We start from the raw sequence: 14,954 nt of genomic DNA, 5'->3' as shown, positions 1-14,954 counted from the left end.
GAATACTTGTTGCTAAGGGGAACGACCACCGGGGATCCCTGCACGGACTGCTTCCTCCCAGCCCCTCTCACCGTCACCCATCTGTTTTCATTCCTCGGAGTAACTGTATTCCTAAAGCTTCTGTCTATGGTCACCTCTGCGTCCCTAATGATCCTAAGTTCATCCAACTCCAGCTCCAGTTCCCTAACACGGTTTTGGAGGAGCTGCAGATGGGTGCACTTCCCACAGGTGTAATCAGCAGGGACACTGTCGTCGTCCCTCACCTCAAACATAGTGCAAGAGGAACATAGCACTGCCTGCACACCCATCCCCTCTAGATACCTTGCCAGTACCAGGTAGAAACAGCAAAAATGAATTAAACTCACCCCTGCTCGCCCTTTCTGCCTAAGCCCTGTGAGCCAAAGCCTTATAGCTCACACTCTGCTTCCCACGCACTCCACTGCCCGCTGTATACTGCAGCCTACCTTTTATACTTCACGCGCTTAAAAAACCCTTCCCAGACTCCTTAGCAGCCCACTTCCAGTTGTCACTTTAAACTTAAAATACTGCTGCAAAAGTAAAGGCCAAAATAAAACACACACTAGCTGACTAATTAAATAAATAAACAATTCAATTAATCTCTCACCAGCACTGCTGCCTCCAATCACTCCCTCTCAGCTTGCTCCAGTGGAACAAGCTGGAACAGTGGAACAAGCTGTAGGAACATCCTTGTTTATCCGGATGTTTTATGGGTTTGGCATGAGGCCAGAACTTTTGTTGGTGGTACAAAAATTACTATGACAATTTATTTTAGTGTTCCAAGTAAGCTTACATTAACACTAATGAACTTACTGTGGAAGGGTACACGGAGGGAGAGTTTAGCATGGCCAAACTACCTAATTAGCACATCTTTGGAGTGTGGGAGGAAACCCACGCAGACACGGGGAGAACATGCAAACTCCACATAGGTAGGGATCCAAACCGGGAATCGAACCCAGGTCCCTGGCGCTGTGAGGCAGCAGTGCTAGCCACTGTGCCACCCCTAAATTAATGATTCCACATGTTTGGTTTATATGTCTATCTTCACACAATGCTGGGTTTTCTCTTTGTTCTCCCTTGTTCGTTTGCCTTATGTCCTCAGGGTTGGTCTTGTGTGCCACCTTGTTCCATACCTCCTTCTCTTTGTTGTGGTTCCCTTGTATCCTCCTTCTCCTGCTCTGCTGGCTACCTCATTGGCATCTGTTTGGATGGGGGGGGGGGGGGGGGGCGGGGGTGTTTGAGGAAAGACTGACGGGGGTTGGGGGTGCATTTGGAGATGTTTACTTCATTTCCGGGTCTGTTTGGGGTTTTTTTTTTGTTTTGGGTTGTCTGGCCTTTACCAGTGGTTGTGTCATGAGGATGGTCTTGGTGGGACCTGTACATGTCAGGTAGATTGTAACCAAGCACCCTGACGTTGTAAGATGGGGCTTGGAAGCCATTTTCTGTTATTGCATGTTCCAAAATGCTAGAGTTGTAAAAGTCAAAAGTCTAGGTCTGATGCTTCTTTATAAACGACTGTATTCTAACCTAGTATGGGTGGTCACATGCTTTTGCCATGTTGGTGACTTGCAAATCTCTTTAGGAGTCCACAGATTGAGTCACTATGCCGAAGAAGGGTAAGAAAATGGCCAAAATGACTGAGGAGGAGCAACTGCTGTACATGCAACAGAAAATGCTGGAAGAGGAAGAGATGCAAAAGAAGAAAGAAGACATGTTGAATCAATTCTTAAAGGTACCTGTCTTTTAAAATCTGTTTTTCCAAAGGGTCATTTTTGATTTTATTTGTTGATGGGATTTGAACATCGTTGGCTAGGCCAGCACTTATTGCCCATCCCTAATTGCCCCTAAATGTGAGGCTATCCACTTTGGTAGCAATAATAGGAAGACAGATTGTTACTTGAATGGGTGTAAATTGAGAGAGGTGGATACTCAATGAGACCTTGGAGTCCTCATGCATCAGTCGCTGAAAGTAAGCGCGCAGGTACAGCAGGCAGTAAAGAAGGCAAATTGTATGTTGGCTTCATAGTGAGAGGATTTGAGTATAGGGAAACGGATGTTTTGCTGCAATTGTATCGGGCGTTGGTGAGGCCACATCTGGAGTAGTGTGTGCAATTTTGGTGTCCTTATCTGAGGAAGGATGTCCTTGCTACAGAGGGAGTACAGCAAAGGCTGATTCCTGGGATGGCAGGTCTGTCATATGAGGAGAGAGTAAGTCAGTTAGGATTATATTCACTGGAGTTTAGAAGAGTGAGAGGGGATCTCATAGAAACTTTAAAAATTCTAACAGGGTTAGACCGGGTAGATTCAAAGGAATGTTCTCAATGGTGGGGGAGCCCAGAACTAGGGGTCATAGTTTAAGGATAAGGGATAAACCTTTTAGAACTGAGGTGAGGAGAAATTTCTTCACCCAGAGAGTGGTGAATGTGTGGAATTCACTACCACAGAATGTAGTTGAGGCCAAAATGTTGTCTGATTTCAAGAAGAAATTAAATATAGCTCTTGGGGCTAAAGGGGTATGGGAGGAAGGAGGCTCAGGATATTGAATTCAATGATCAGCCATGATCAAAATGAATGGTGGAGCAGGCTCAAAGCCGAATGGCCTACTCCTGCTTCTAGTTTCTATGTTCCTTGAAGGTGGTGGTGAGCTGCCTTCTTGAAGTGCTGCAGTCCATGTGGTGTAGGTACACGCCCACAGTGCTGTTAGGGAGTTCCAGGATTTTGACCCAGCGACAATGAAGAAACGGTGATATGTTTCCAAGTCAGGATGGTGAGTGACTTGGAGGGAAACTTGCAGGTGGTGATGTTCCCAGATATCTGCTGTCCTTGTCCTTCTAGGTGTTTGAGGTTGCAGGCTTGGAAGGTGCTAATGAAGGAGTCTTAGTGAGTTGTTGCAGTGCATTGTGTAGATGGTACACACTGCTGCCAGTAGTGAAGAGAGTGAATGTTAAAGGTAGTGGATTGGGTACCAATGAAGCGGGCTGCTTTGTCCAGGATGGTGTCAAGCTTCTCGAGTGTTGTTGGAGCTGCACTCATCCAAGTAAGTGGGGAGTATTCCATCACACTCCTGACTTGTGCCTTGTAGATGGGAGACAGGAGGTGAGTTACTCACTGCAGAATCCCCAGCCTCTCACCAACCTCTGTGTTTATCCTTTATTTCATGGTTTGACTAACACAAACGTGGTGCGATTTATCTTTCTCTTTCTGCCTAAATACTAATATTTTTCTTGCAGGATAAACTGTCCAAGGAAGAGCACAACACTCGTCTCAACACACTGAAACTAAATGAGAAGTGGCGCACTGTGATGCGGGAAGCAAAAGCTGCCGAACTACGTAAGGACCTGGAGATCGTGAGCCAAACCTTTGAGAGAATTGTAGACCGGAAAGATGGTGTCATCAGGGTAAGATGAGGAGAAATTGCCATTGTCCGAGGGTTTAGTCATGAGGTATAGCTGTAGTGAAAGTAGGAATCGGGCACAAACTTTTTTCACATTTTCATCCCCTTTTGAGGAGACAGACTAACTACCAGCTCGACACTGCCCAGGCACAAAGACACATCTTGCATGTGTGACCTGTTGGATACACCAGGCCAAGGATTGACCCTCATCACCTTGTCAGTGAGAACTGTGTGCCTTTAAAACCATGTTATTTAACAATTCATGCTTGATATTATGTGATGTTGTGCATGCATAGGATGGTCAGATGTGTATGTGAATATTTGGCGGATGAAGATTTCAGTGGTGAACCATCTGTTGGCAGACTGCCTCCCTGTTAAAGTGAGAGATTTCCGTGCTCTCGGATGCAGCGGGCTGCCTCCCCATCGTCTGCATTCAGATTGCTGATGGCCACTACATTCTCCCCTCAACCGCTCACATTTATGCACACATCCAAATCACTGGGTTAACTGGGCATCTGCAAAACCTTGGCCACTCTTGCACTGCTGGCACCAGAACATCCCAAGGTAGATTTACCATTTACCGTGTCCACTCAGTAACCTGCAGAGATGCTGCTACTGAGATTGGGAGTCAGGATCCCAAACCTGCATCTGATCCAGCCTGCAGCTCTCGTATTACAGTAACGTGTTTTGACGAATGTCACGGCGTGAAACTCTGAGGTTGCTATGTCAAAGAGGGCGCTGTTGAGCAAACTCTTTAAATTCACTGAGCCATTGGAGGGGCCAGTAATGTATTTCTAATGCCTCTTCTCCCAGGCTTTAACAAAGGATTTGGAAGAGGCAGATGAGCAGTATGCAACAGCTCTGCGGAACCGTATTCAGAACGTAGATAAGCTGTTGGATCTGCAGCGCAGTCGACTGCTCTTAATCAAGAATGAGTTTGAGGCAGAGTTGGCCTCACTGAAGGAAAAATTTGATGCTGAGAGGTCAGTGTTCAACTTGCACCTTTCCTGATAGGTTTGGGATGCAACGAGGCATTGGCAGATGCTGAACTCTGAAAAATAAGTTGTGGCTCTTTCCACTGCACTTATGGAGCATATTTACTTTGGGGAAAAATAAATTAGTTTTCAATTAGAATCACAGAATCCCTACAGTGCAGAAGAATCCCTGCCCAGTGAAGCAGTTGAGGGCTTTTAAGGCAAAGATAAATAGATTTTTGAACAGTAAAGGGATTACGGGTTATGGTGAACGAGTGGGTAAGTGGAGCTGAGTCCACGAAAAGATCAGCCATGATCGTATTGAATGGTGGAACAGGCTCGAGGGGCCAGATGGCCTACTCCTGCTCCTTAGGTTAAGGAGGCCATTTGGCCCATCAAGCCTGCACCAATTACAATCTCACCCAGGCCCTATCCTCATAACCCCTCATATTTACCCTAATAGTTCCCCCGACACGAAGGGGCAATTTAACATGGCCAATCAACCTAACCCACACATCTTTGGACTGTGGGAGGAAACTGGAGCACCTGGAGGAAACCCACGCAGACACGGAGAACGTGCGAACTCCACTCAGTGACCCGAGGCCGGGAATGGAACCCTGGCGCTGTGAGGCAGCAGTGCTAGCCACCGTGCCATCCTCAAATTGCCAAATGATCTTTTCAAATGATGTAACTGAGCAAAGTATAATGGTGTGATCTGTTTTGCGTGTTGTGGTGAGGAAGGTGGCTGTTGTTGTAGTAAAGGCTGAATTCAATCTGCCTCCATAGACAGCAGATAATTGTGCAGCATGAGCAAGAGATGTCCAATCTGGAGGATATGATGTATGCCATGGATCAGATCTTTAGTGAGGTCGCAAACGAAGCACGGCAAGAATTCAAGAGCACAAGGGACGACCTTAAAAACAAGGTAAGGAAGCTCAGGGCACCACCAGTGAAGCAAAGACTACAGACACCATGTGATCCAAGTACTGTCACAAATACAGGACATAACTGGTTATCAACACAATAGGTCATTTAGAAATTTTCGCTATGACTTTTGTATAACACATAAAAATTCAAATTTGTGGGTGTTTGTTTCTGGGTCTAAACATTATCAGAGATATCTCAGTGGGAAATGCTGCTTTTTTAATACTAAAACTGCCATTCTCTTTAGATACCGCCTTAATAAAAGCAGGTATTCTTCATGTGTGGGGCCCAACAAGGGTTGGCAAGCTATAGAACTGTGGGGGTCCAATGCTGTGTTCTCCCAATGTCTGTGTGCACTTACTTTCCAGCAGGAAGTTGCTGCATAATGTTCTTGGACCAGTGACCCAGAGTCTCAGAAAGATTTGAGACCGTGAGTTTAAGTCTGGCCATGATAGCTGAGGAATTTAAATGCAGTTAACTGATAAAATTGGAATTTTCCAAAAAAATGTTCTCCCAGTAATGATGGTCATGAATGTACTGGATTGTTGTAAAAACCCGTCTGGTTCACCAGTGCCCTTTAGGGAAAGAAATCTGCTGTCCTTGCCTAATCTGGTCTCTTTTTTTAAAAAAATGATAATTTGTGGGACATGGGCGTTGCTGGCTGGTCAGCATTTATTCCCTAGTTGCCCTTGTTCAGAGGGCAGTTGAGAGTCAAGCTGCTATGGATCTGGAGTCACATGTAGTCCAGGCCAGGTAAGGATGGCAGATTTCCATAGAACCATAGAAAATTACAGCTCAGAAACAGGCCTTTTGGCCCTTCTTGTCTGTGCCGAACCATTTTTTGCCTAGTCCCACTGACCTGCACTTGGACCATATCCCTCCACACCCCTCTCATCCATGAACCCGTCCAAGTTTTTCTTAAAGTTTTTCTTGAAGCCCCCCCTAATATTCCCTTTAAACTTTTCTCCTTTCACCCTTAACCCATGCCCTCTGGTTTTTTTCTCCCCTAGCCTCAGCGGAAAAAGCCTGCTCGCATTCACTCTATCTATACCCATCAAAATCTTATACACCTCTATCAAATCTCCCCTCAATCTTCTACGCTCCAGGGAATAAAGTCCCAACCTATTCAATCTCTCTCTGTAACTCAGCTTCTCAAGTCCCGGCAACATCCTTGTGAACCTTCTCTGCACTCTTTCAATCTTATTTACATCCTTCCTGTAACTAGGTGACCAAAACTGTACACAATACTCCAAATTCGGCCTCACCAATGCCTTATATAACCTTACCATAACACTCCAACTTTTATACTCGATACTCTGATTTATAAAGGCCAATGTACCAAAGGCACTCTTTACGACCCTATCCACCTGTGACGTCACTTTTAGGGAATTCTGTACCTGTATTCCCAGATCCCTCTGTTCAACTGCACTCTTCAGAGTCCTACCATTTACCCTGTACGTTCTTCTTTGATTTGTCCTTCCAAAGTGCAATATCTCACACTTGTCTGTGTTAAATTCCATTTGCCATTTTTCAGCCCATTTTTCTAGTTGGTCCAAATTCCTCTGCAAGCTTTGAAAACCTTCCTCACTGTCCACTACACCTCCAATCTTTGTATCATCAGCAAACTTGCTGATCCAATTTACCACATTATCATCCAGATCATTGATATAGATGACAAACAACAATGGACCCAACACCGATCCCTGCGGCACACCACTAGTCACAGGCCTCCACTCAGAGAAGCAATCCTCCACAACCACTCTCTGGCTTCTTCCATTGAGCCAGTGTCTTATCCAATTTACTACCTCCCCATGTATACCTAGCAACTGAACCTTCCTAACTAACCTCCCATGAGGGACCTTGTCAAAGGCCTTGCTGAAATCCAGGTAGACAACATCCACCGCCTTCCCTTCATCCACTTTCCTGGTAACCTCCTCGAAAAACTCTAATAGATTGGTCAAACATGACCTACCATGCACAAAGCCATGTTGACTCTCCATAATAAGTCCCTGTCTATCCAAATATTTGTAGATCCTATCCCGTATCACACCTTCCAATAACTTGCCCACCACCGACGTCAAACTTACTGGCCGATAATTTCCCGGATTTCTTTTGGAACCTTTTTTGAACAACGGAACAACATGAGCCACCCTCCAATCATCCGGCACCTCCCCCGTGAATACTGACATTTTAAATATGTCTGCCATTGCCCCTGCAAGTTCAACACTAGCTTCCCTCAAGGTCCGTGGGAATACCCTGTCCGGTCCTGGGGATTTATCCACTCTGATTTGCCTCAAGACAGCGAGCACCTCCTCCCCTTTAATCTGTAACGGTTCCATGGCCTCCCTACCAGTTTGCCCTATTTCCGTAGACTCCATGCCCGTTTCCTCAGTAAATACGGATGCAAAAAACCCATTTAGTATCTCCCCCATCTCTTTTGGTTCCATACACAGTCTACCACTCTGGTCTTCAAGAGGACCAATTTTATCCCTCACTATCCTTTTGCTCCTAACATACCTATAGAAGCTCTTTGGATTTTCCTTCACTCTGTCTGCCAAAGCAACCTCATGTCTTCTTTTAGCCCTCCTGATTTCCCTCTTAAGTAGCTTCTTGCACTTTTTATACTCCTCGAGCATCTGATGTGTTCCTTGCTGCCTGTACATTTCATACAACTCTCTCTTCCTCTTAATCAGTGTTACAATCTCCCTCGAGAACCAAGGTTCCTTATTCCTATTTACTTTGCCTTTAATCCTGACAGGAACATACAAACTCTGCACTCTCAAAATTTCTCCTTTGAAGGCCTCCCACTTTCCATTTACATCCTTACCAGAGAACAGCCTGTGCCAATCCACACTTCCCAGATCCCTTCTCATTTCATCAAATTTGGCCTTTTTCCAGTTCAGAACTTCAACCCGAGGACCAGATCTATCCTTATCCACGATCAGGTTGAAACTAATGGCATTATGATCACTGGATCCAAAGTGTTCCCTCACACTCACATCCATCACCTGCCCTAACTCATTTCCCAACAGGAGATCCAATATCGCATCCTCTCTAGTTGACCTTCCCTAAATTTTCTGACAATGGATTCATGGTCATCAGTAGATCCTTAATTCCAGATTTTTAAAAATTGAATTCAAATTCCACCATCTGCCATGGCGGGATTCAAACCTCAGGTCCTCAGAACATTAGCTGAGTTTCTGGATTAATTGTTTAGCAATAATGACGATAATACTTCCAGGCCACCACCTATATGTGACTTTTGGACCCACAGAATGTGGTTGATTCTGAACTGCCCTCGGAAATGGCCTAGCAAGCCACTTGGCTAGGACATGAGAGCTTCCTAACATCTCTCCTCAACGGCCTGGCCCTAATCCTTAGACTATGCCCCCTAGTTCTAGAATCTCCAACCAGTGAAAATAGTTTATCTTTATCTACCCTCTTTTCCTGTTAGTATCTTGAAGACTTCGATCAGATCACCCCTTAACCTTCTAAATTCTAGCGAAAACGGTTCTAATTTGTGAAATCTCTGCTCATTGAACCCCTGAAGTCCAGGCATCATTCTTGTAAACCCACGCTGCACTCCCTCCAAAGCCAATATATCCTTCCTAAGGTGTGGTGCCCAGATCCGATCACAATTCTCCAAATGTGGTCTTACTAAGGTTTTGTATAGCTGCAGCATAACTTCAGCGTCCTTATGTTCCTGTCAATATAAAGACCAGCATTCCATTCCATTCCATAAAAAAGGAAATAGACAAAAGGCGGGTAACTACAGGCCGGTTAGCTTAATGTCTGTAGTTGGGAAAATGCTGGAATCCATCATAAAAGAAGAAATAGCAGGCCATCTGGATAAGAATGGTTCGATTAAGCAGACGCAGCACGGATTCAGGAGGGGAAAGCCGTGCTTGACGAACTTGTTGGATTTTTATGAAGATGTGACTAGTGCGGTTGACGGAAGGGAACCGGTGGATGCGGTGTTTTTGGATTTCCAAAAGGCGTTTGATAAGGTGCCTCACAAAAGGTTGCTGAAGATTGGGTCGCACGGAGTTGGGGATAGGGTGTTAGCATGAATTGGGGATTGGCTATCCGACAGGAAGCAGAGAGTCGGAATAAATGGGTGCTTTTCTGGTTGGCGGATGGTAACTAGTGGCGTGCTGCAGGGATCGGTACTGGGGCCTCAACTATTTACCATTTATATAGACTATCTGGAGGAGGGGACTGAGTGTAGGGTAACAAAGTTTGCAGACGACACAAAGATAAGTGGAAAAGTGAATCGTGTGGAGGGCGTAGAAGGTCTGCAGAGAGATTTGGACAGGCTGAGTGAGTGGGCGAGGATCTGGCAGATGGAGTATAACGTTGACAAATGCGAGGTTATTCACTTTGGAGGAAATAATAGCAAATTGGATTATTATCTAAATGGAAAGAAATTACAACATGCTACTGTGCAAAGGGACCTGGGGGTCCTTGTGCATGAGACGCAAAAACCCAGTCTGCAGGTGCAACAGGTGATCAAGAAGGCAAATGGGATGTTGGCCTATATCGCAAGGGGGATAGAATATAAAAGCAGAGATGTCTTGCTGCATCTGTACAGGGCATTGGTGAGGCCGCAGCTGGAATACTGTGTGCAGTATTGGTCCCCTTATTTGCGGAAGGATATATTGGCCTTGGAGGGAGTGCAGAGAAGGTTCACCAGGTTGATACCAGAGATGAGGGGTGTTGATTATGAGGAGAGACTGAGCAGATTGGGTTTGTACTCGTTGGAATTTAGAAGGCTGAGGGGGGATCTTATAGAGACCTATAAAATAAAGGGGGGTCAGTTTAGGACAGAGTTGAGGAGGAACTTCTTCTCTCAGAGGGTGGTGAATCTCTGGAATTCTCTGCCCACTGAAGTGGTGGAGGCTACCTCGTTGAATATGTTTAAATCACGGATAGATGGATTCCTGATCAGTAAGGGAATTAGGGGTTATAGGGATCAGGCGGGTAAGTGGAACTGATCCACTTCAGATCAGCCATGATCTTTTTGAATGGCGGGGCAGGCTCGAGGGGCTAGATGGCCTACTCCTGCTCCTATTTCTTATGTTCTTATTAGCCGCCTTGATTATTCTCTGCACCTATAATTGGCATTTCAAAGATCTATGCATCTGACCCCTCCAGTCTCTTTGGACACCTACTGCCGGGAATGGGGTCCAGTATGGTGTGTTTTGTCTTGGAAAATAGCTGCAAGTTGAGGAAGAATATGACTAAAGTAATAGTTGCTACTTCTGCACTCGTTCTATGTCCTGTACGTGTCCGGAGTGCTCGGTCCTTCTGCTGCACTCAGATATCAATGGGCATTGCACCCAGGCTTTGGGCTGTAATCTCCTCCATTATTCACTCCTGTTAATGCTCTGGGAATGTGACAAAATCTTTACATTCATTCAAACTGACAGTAGGGTTGCACTCTGTTATCCCCACCTCTATGGAAGTCCTGCCTTTTTAAAAGACTCCTCGCTGTCCTTAACGAGCAGGTATTTTATTCTTTGGATTCTAAGATGTTCACTGTAGTATACACAGATAAAGTCCATTGACACTTCCTACTGTTTAACACAGAGGCTTTCCGATGGAAATTAACATGGAGCAAAACATGGCCCACGGTCACTTTCCTATTCTCACAGATTTATCAACATTAATATTGTACTGTCGGAACTAAGACTGTTTATTGTATTTTCATGAATCTTATTAGACTTGCTATCCAAACCCAAATTAGTGCAGAACCTAAGGCTGGTTGCAAAAAACAATTGTTTGTCATTTCTAATATTTCCAAATTGCTTAAGCAAACAACACCTTTAAACTTAATGAGAGCTGTGGTGTACGTTGCTGTATTTAGAGCCTGGAGGAGAAGCATTCGCTCAGAGTAAATCTGGAGGGGTTAGTGGAAGACCTGTGGCTGCAGTTTCACCATGCACTGAAGAACTATATTGACTCAACTGAGGATCGGAAAATTGCATTTGAAACACTGAAGGCACGAGATGAGAAGAGCGCAAAAGAGATTGAAATGCAGATGAAAAAGTTACAGCAAATGCAAGTAGGTCAAACTAAATACCAACAGTGTATACCAACGGTGTACTGTACTGCAGTTAGTGCAGAGTTTAATTTGACCATATTTGAGCAAAGATGTGAAAAGTTATAAACAGCACTGTTGTAGCTGCACCTTTCCTCGGATTGAATTTATATGCTACTTTGTTTAGAATACTAAAGCCCTCTATTTCTCTCTGCTGCAGCTTTTCTTGTAGTCTCTGAGCGTTATGAATAGCAGCTCCTCTGAACATTGCTTTGGGCCTTGCAAGCTCCAGATATACCATCTGACAACATTATTCCCCAATAAATCCTCACTGTATGAACTCAGAGTTGGATTTTATGAATGAGTGCAGTCAGTGTGGAACTTAACACATTGGGAAGTCACAGGCAAATTTATTTGAATGAATTAAACATTGTGAGGAAAAACCCTGTGATTTAACACCAGACGCTCCTAGCGGGAAAAGTTTAGAGAATGATTTGTACAATATCACCTCAAAACTGTGTAGCACTCGCCATCTGTCTCTGTAGTGTCAAACACAAGCTTGATATCCCCTAATATCCAAAGATGTGCGGGTTAGGTTGATTGGCCATGATTAAATTGCCCCTTAGTGTCCTGAGATGTGTAGGTTAGAGGGATTAGTGGGTAAAATATGTAGGGATATGGGGGTAGGGCCTGGGTGGGAATGTGGTCGGTGCAGACTCGATGGGCCGAATGGCCTCTTTCTGTACTGTAGGGTTTCTATGATTTCTATGATTTCTTAATCACCATTTCTTGATGTACTTTGTGTTCAGTCCTACAGTTGTCCGACTTGATATTGCCAGTGCTAATAATCTCTAGTTCTCATTTTTTTTAAAATCAGTATAAAGTTTGACTGTTTTGTTTGTTTTTTATTAATAGGATACAATAGCACCACTGAAGGTCAAGATGACAGCTCATGCACGGAAATGTGAGGCGCAGAATAAAAAATTACAAGATGAAAAGGAAGCAATTAAGCAGCATTTCTTGATGCAGAAAAGCCAGATGAATTATCTCCGAGCACATGAACATGAGCGGCTCATCAAGCTAACCGTTGAGAGTAATGCTGCAATCAAAACACTGAAGAATGTTTGTGAGAAGGTAAAGTGACAAGGCCCTGAATGAAACATATGAGGAAAATAGATTCTGATTGATTCCAGCATTCAGCAAAGCACCAGAATATTTATTTATTCAGCACATTGCCACAAGTCACTTTGTGAGATTACTTCTAATTATCCCATCTTTGTTCTGATCAACTAATTTAAGAATTTCCTTGTCCTTTCTGAAAAATCTCACCTACACATTGCACATTCTAGAAGCAACTACATGATGTGTGATGATACTTGTCTCATTGTGTATTCTATGTTGTCAGCATACCACATCTTTCCAAATTGTGTGAAGAACTCAGTAATTTAACATGTTCATGGGTTCTGTTTTATCGATGTACCAATCCTCTCCATATGAAACGGTTTGAGTGTTGCTGCATTGCTTGAGGCTCTGTTCGCTGTTTCATTGGCAGATTACCAGCCCTGGTTCCCAATATTGTACCCTTGCTTCCAACTCTTTAATACTTGTATAATAGTAGATCATGAACGCTTTAGCTTTGACCATTGTCATTCATCTCAGTGAATTCTTATGAATGTAACCCTTTTAGGGTCAAATCTTGAATAATTGTCGTGGCAAATGTTGACTCCTTTGATGTGCCCCAGGGTGAACACGTTCTGAGGATGGCAGAGATGTGCAGGAAACTGGAAACGGAAGAAGAGAAAGTCCTTCCATTCTATGCCTCCTCTCTGACCCCAGAAGAGGAGAGTAAAGTTCAGCATCTGATGATGTTGCGGCCGTGTGAAGAGCTTGCTGAGGTGAGTGATGGACAGGTTCTATCGCAGGAACAGGGCTTGCTCATTGGCAAGACGAATTGACTCGAGTTAGATGTGGATGAAGTTGGATGTGTGTAGGAATGAGCAGAGTAAGGTGGGTGAGGTTAATAAACATGGTAGATGAGAGGGGTTTTCCTCCAAAGAATATGTCTTGTAGACGATGGACGAGATTTGGCTCAGCAGAGTGCATGCTGCATTTAATTTGTGTAACCTTGCTGAGTTGCACCACTTCCTGAATGGACAGCAAACTAAATTCTGCATCATTGTAACTATCACCATATTGTAACAAAATGAAGGGTTAACATGTGATTCTGTAGCACAGCAAATTTTTATTTCTTGTCTTTTTAAAGGTGATGGACTGTGGGGCTCTGGAACAATTCTGGAAACGCTATAATAAGGTTCTCTTGGATCAGGTGGTTTTGCAGCAAGAGAAGTCGACTTTATTGCAGGAGAACAGCCGTTTCCGGCAACTCCTGAAACAGTACTTGGATGGAATCTCTGTCAATGAGGAAATCCTGTCAAACCTGAACCCCCTCATTGTCATCAACAACAAAACAAATGTCAATTTGAGTATACCTGTGATAGAATCTACAGCCCCTAAGCCAGTTTACAATGTGATTGAGGCTGCACATATCATTAATCATACAGTCTAATAATCACGGTGATTCATGTCAAAATGTCTATCTTTTACTTTACTGACAAGTGACTAAAACTGTGTGTCATTAAATGACAATTCTTTACCTAACTATTAAGTTAAATATCTACTCACCTGGTCATTTAACATTCAATAAATAACATGCAAATCCACAACTACACCAACTAGTCATCAAATTTTCTGTATAAATACATATACATGTTGAAACAAGGCGAATTCATTCAATATGTTTTTTTTTAAAAATGTCTTCCAAATTATGTCTTCCAAATCATCGGTCAGAACATTGAATACAGGAGTTGGGACGTCTTGTTGAAGTTGTACAAGACATTGGTAAGGTCACACTTGGAATACTGTGTGCAATTCTGGTCACCCTATTATAGAAAGGATATTATTAAACTAGAAAGAGTGCAGAAAAGATTTACTCGGATGCTACCGGGACTTGATGGATTGAGTTATAAGGAGAGGCTGAATAGACTGGGACTTTTTTCTCTGGAGCGTAGGAGGCTGAGGGGTGATCTTATAGAGGTCTATAAAATAATGAGGGGCATACACAAGGTAGATAGTCAATATCTTTTCCCAAAGGTAGGGGAGTCTAAAACTAGAGGGCATCGGTTTAAGGTGAGAGGGGAGAGATACAAAAGTGTCCAGAGGAGCAATTTTTTCTCACACACAGGGTGGGGAGTGTCTGGAACAAGCTGCCAGAGGTAGTAGTAGAGGCGGGTACAATTTTATCTTTTAAAAAGCATTTGGATAGTTACATGGGTACGATGGGTATAGAGGGATATGGGCCAAATGCGGGCAATTGGGACTAGCTTAGGGGTTTTAAAAAAAACTGGGTGACATGGACAAGTTGGGCCGAAGGTCCTGTTTCCATGCTGTAAACCTCGATGACTCTATGTTCTTATCCTCTGTTTAACCAAATTTCTTAATGTCTAACCCAGTAGCGGAGTGATTGAGAACGATTTATTCAACCTGTTGCTAATGGTTAATGTGAGGATAATAACAATAGAGAGGGGTTTATGCAACATGGTGTAAT

General features: G+C 43.8%; 1 protein-coding gene across 1 annotated transcript; it reads left to right on the top strand.

Moving 5' to 3' along the window:
* Positions 1 to 1,598: 1,598 nt before the first annotated feature.
* Positions 1,599 to 14,122, top strand: drc2 (dynein regulatory complex subunit 2). The gene is made up of 8 exons (XM_078201304.1): positions 1,599 to 1,750; positions 3,249 to 3,416; positions 4,226 to 4,395; positions 5,173 to 5,311; positions 11,177 to 11,374; positions 12,266 to 12,484; positions 13,093 to 13,245; positions 13,614 to 14,122. The coding sequence occupies exons 1-8, from the start codon at positions 1,622 to 1,624 to the stop codon at positions 13,914 to 13,916; spliced, it is 1,479 nt and encodes a 492-aa protein (XP_078057430.1). The 5' UTR covers positions 1,599 to 1,621; the 3' UTR covers positions 13,917 to 14,122.
* Positions 14,123 to 14,954: the final 832 nt, after the last annotated feature.

Source organism: Mustelus asterias, chromosome X (assembly GCF_964213995.1).
Source record: "Mustelus asterias chromosome X, sMusAst1.hap1.1, whole genome shotgun sequence".
Taxonomy (NCBI): domain Eukaryota; kingdom Metazoa; phylum Chordata; class Chondrichthyes; order Carcharhiniformes; family Triakidae; genus Mustelus; species Mustelus asterias.
This window is presented reverse-complemented; position numbering and strand designations above follow the sequence as displayed.

Coding starts and splice junctions, on each gene's coding strand:
- drc2 (XM_078201304.1), top strand. CDS start 1,622: ATGCCGAAGAAGGGTAAGAAAATGGCCAAAATGACTGAGGAGGAGCAA. Junction 5,312..11,176: donor GGGACGACCTTAAAAACAAG/GTAAGGAAGCTC, acceptor TGCTGTATTTAG/AGCCTGGAGGAGAAGCATTC. Junction 11,375..12,265: donor AAAAGTTACAGCAAATGCAA/GTAGGTCAAACT, acceptor TTTTATTAATAG/GATACAATAGCACCACTGAA.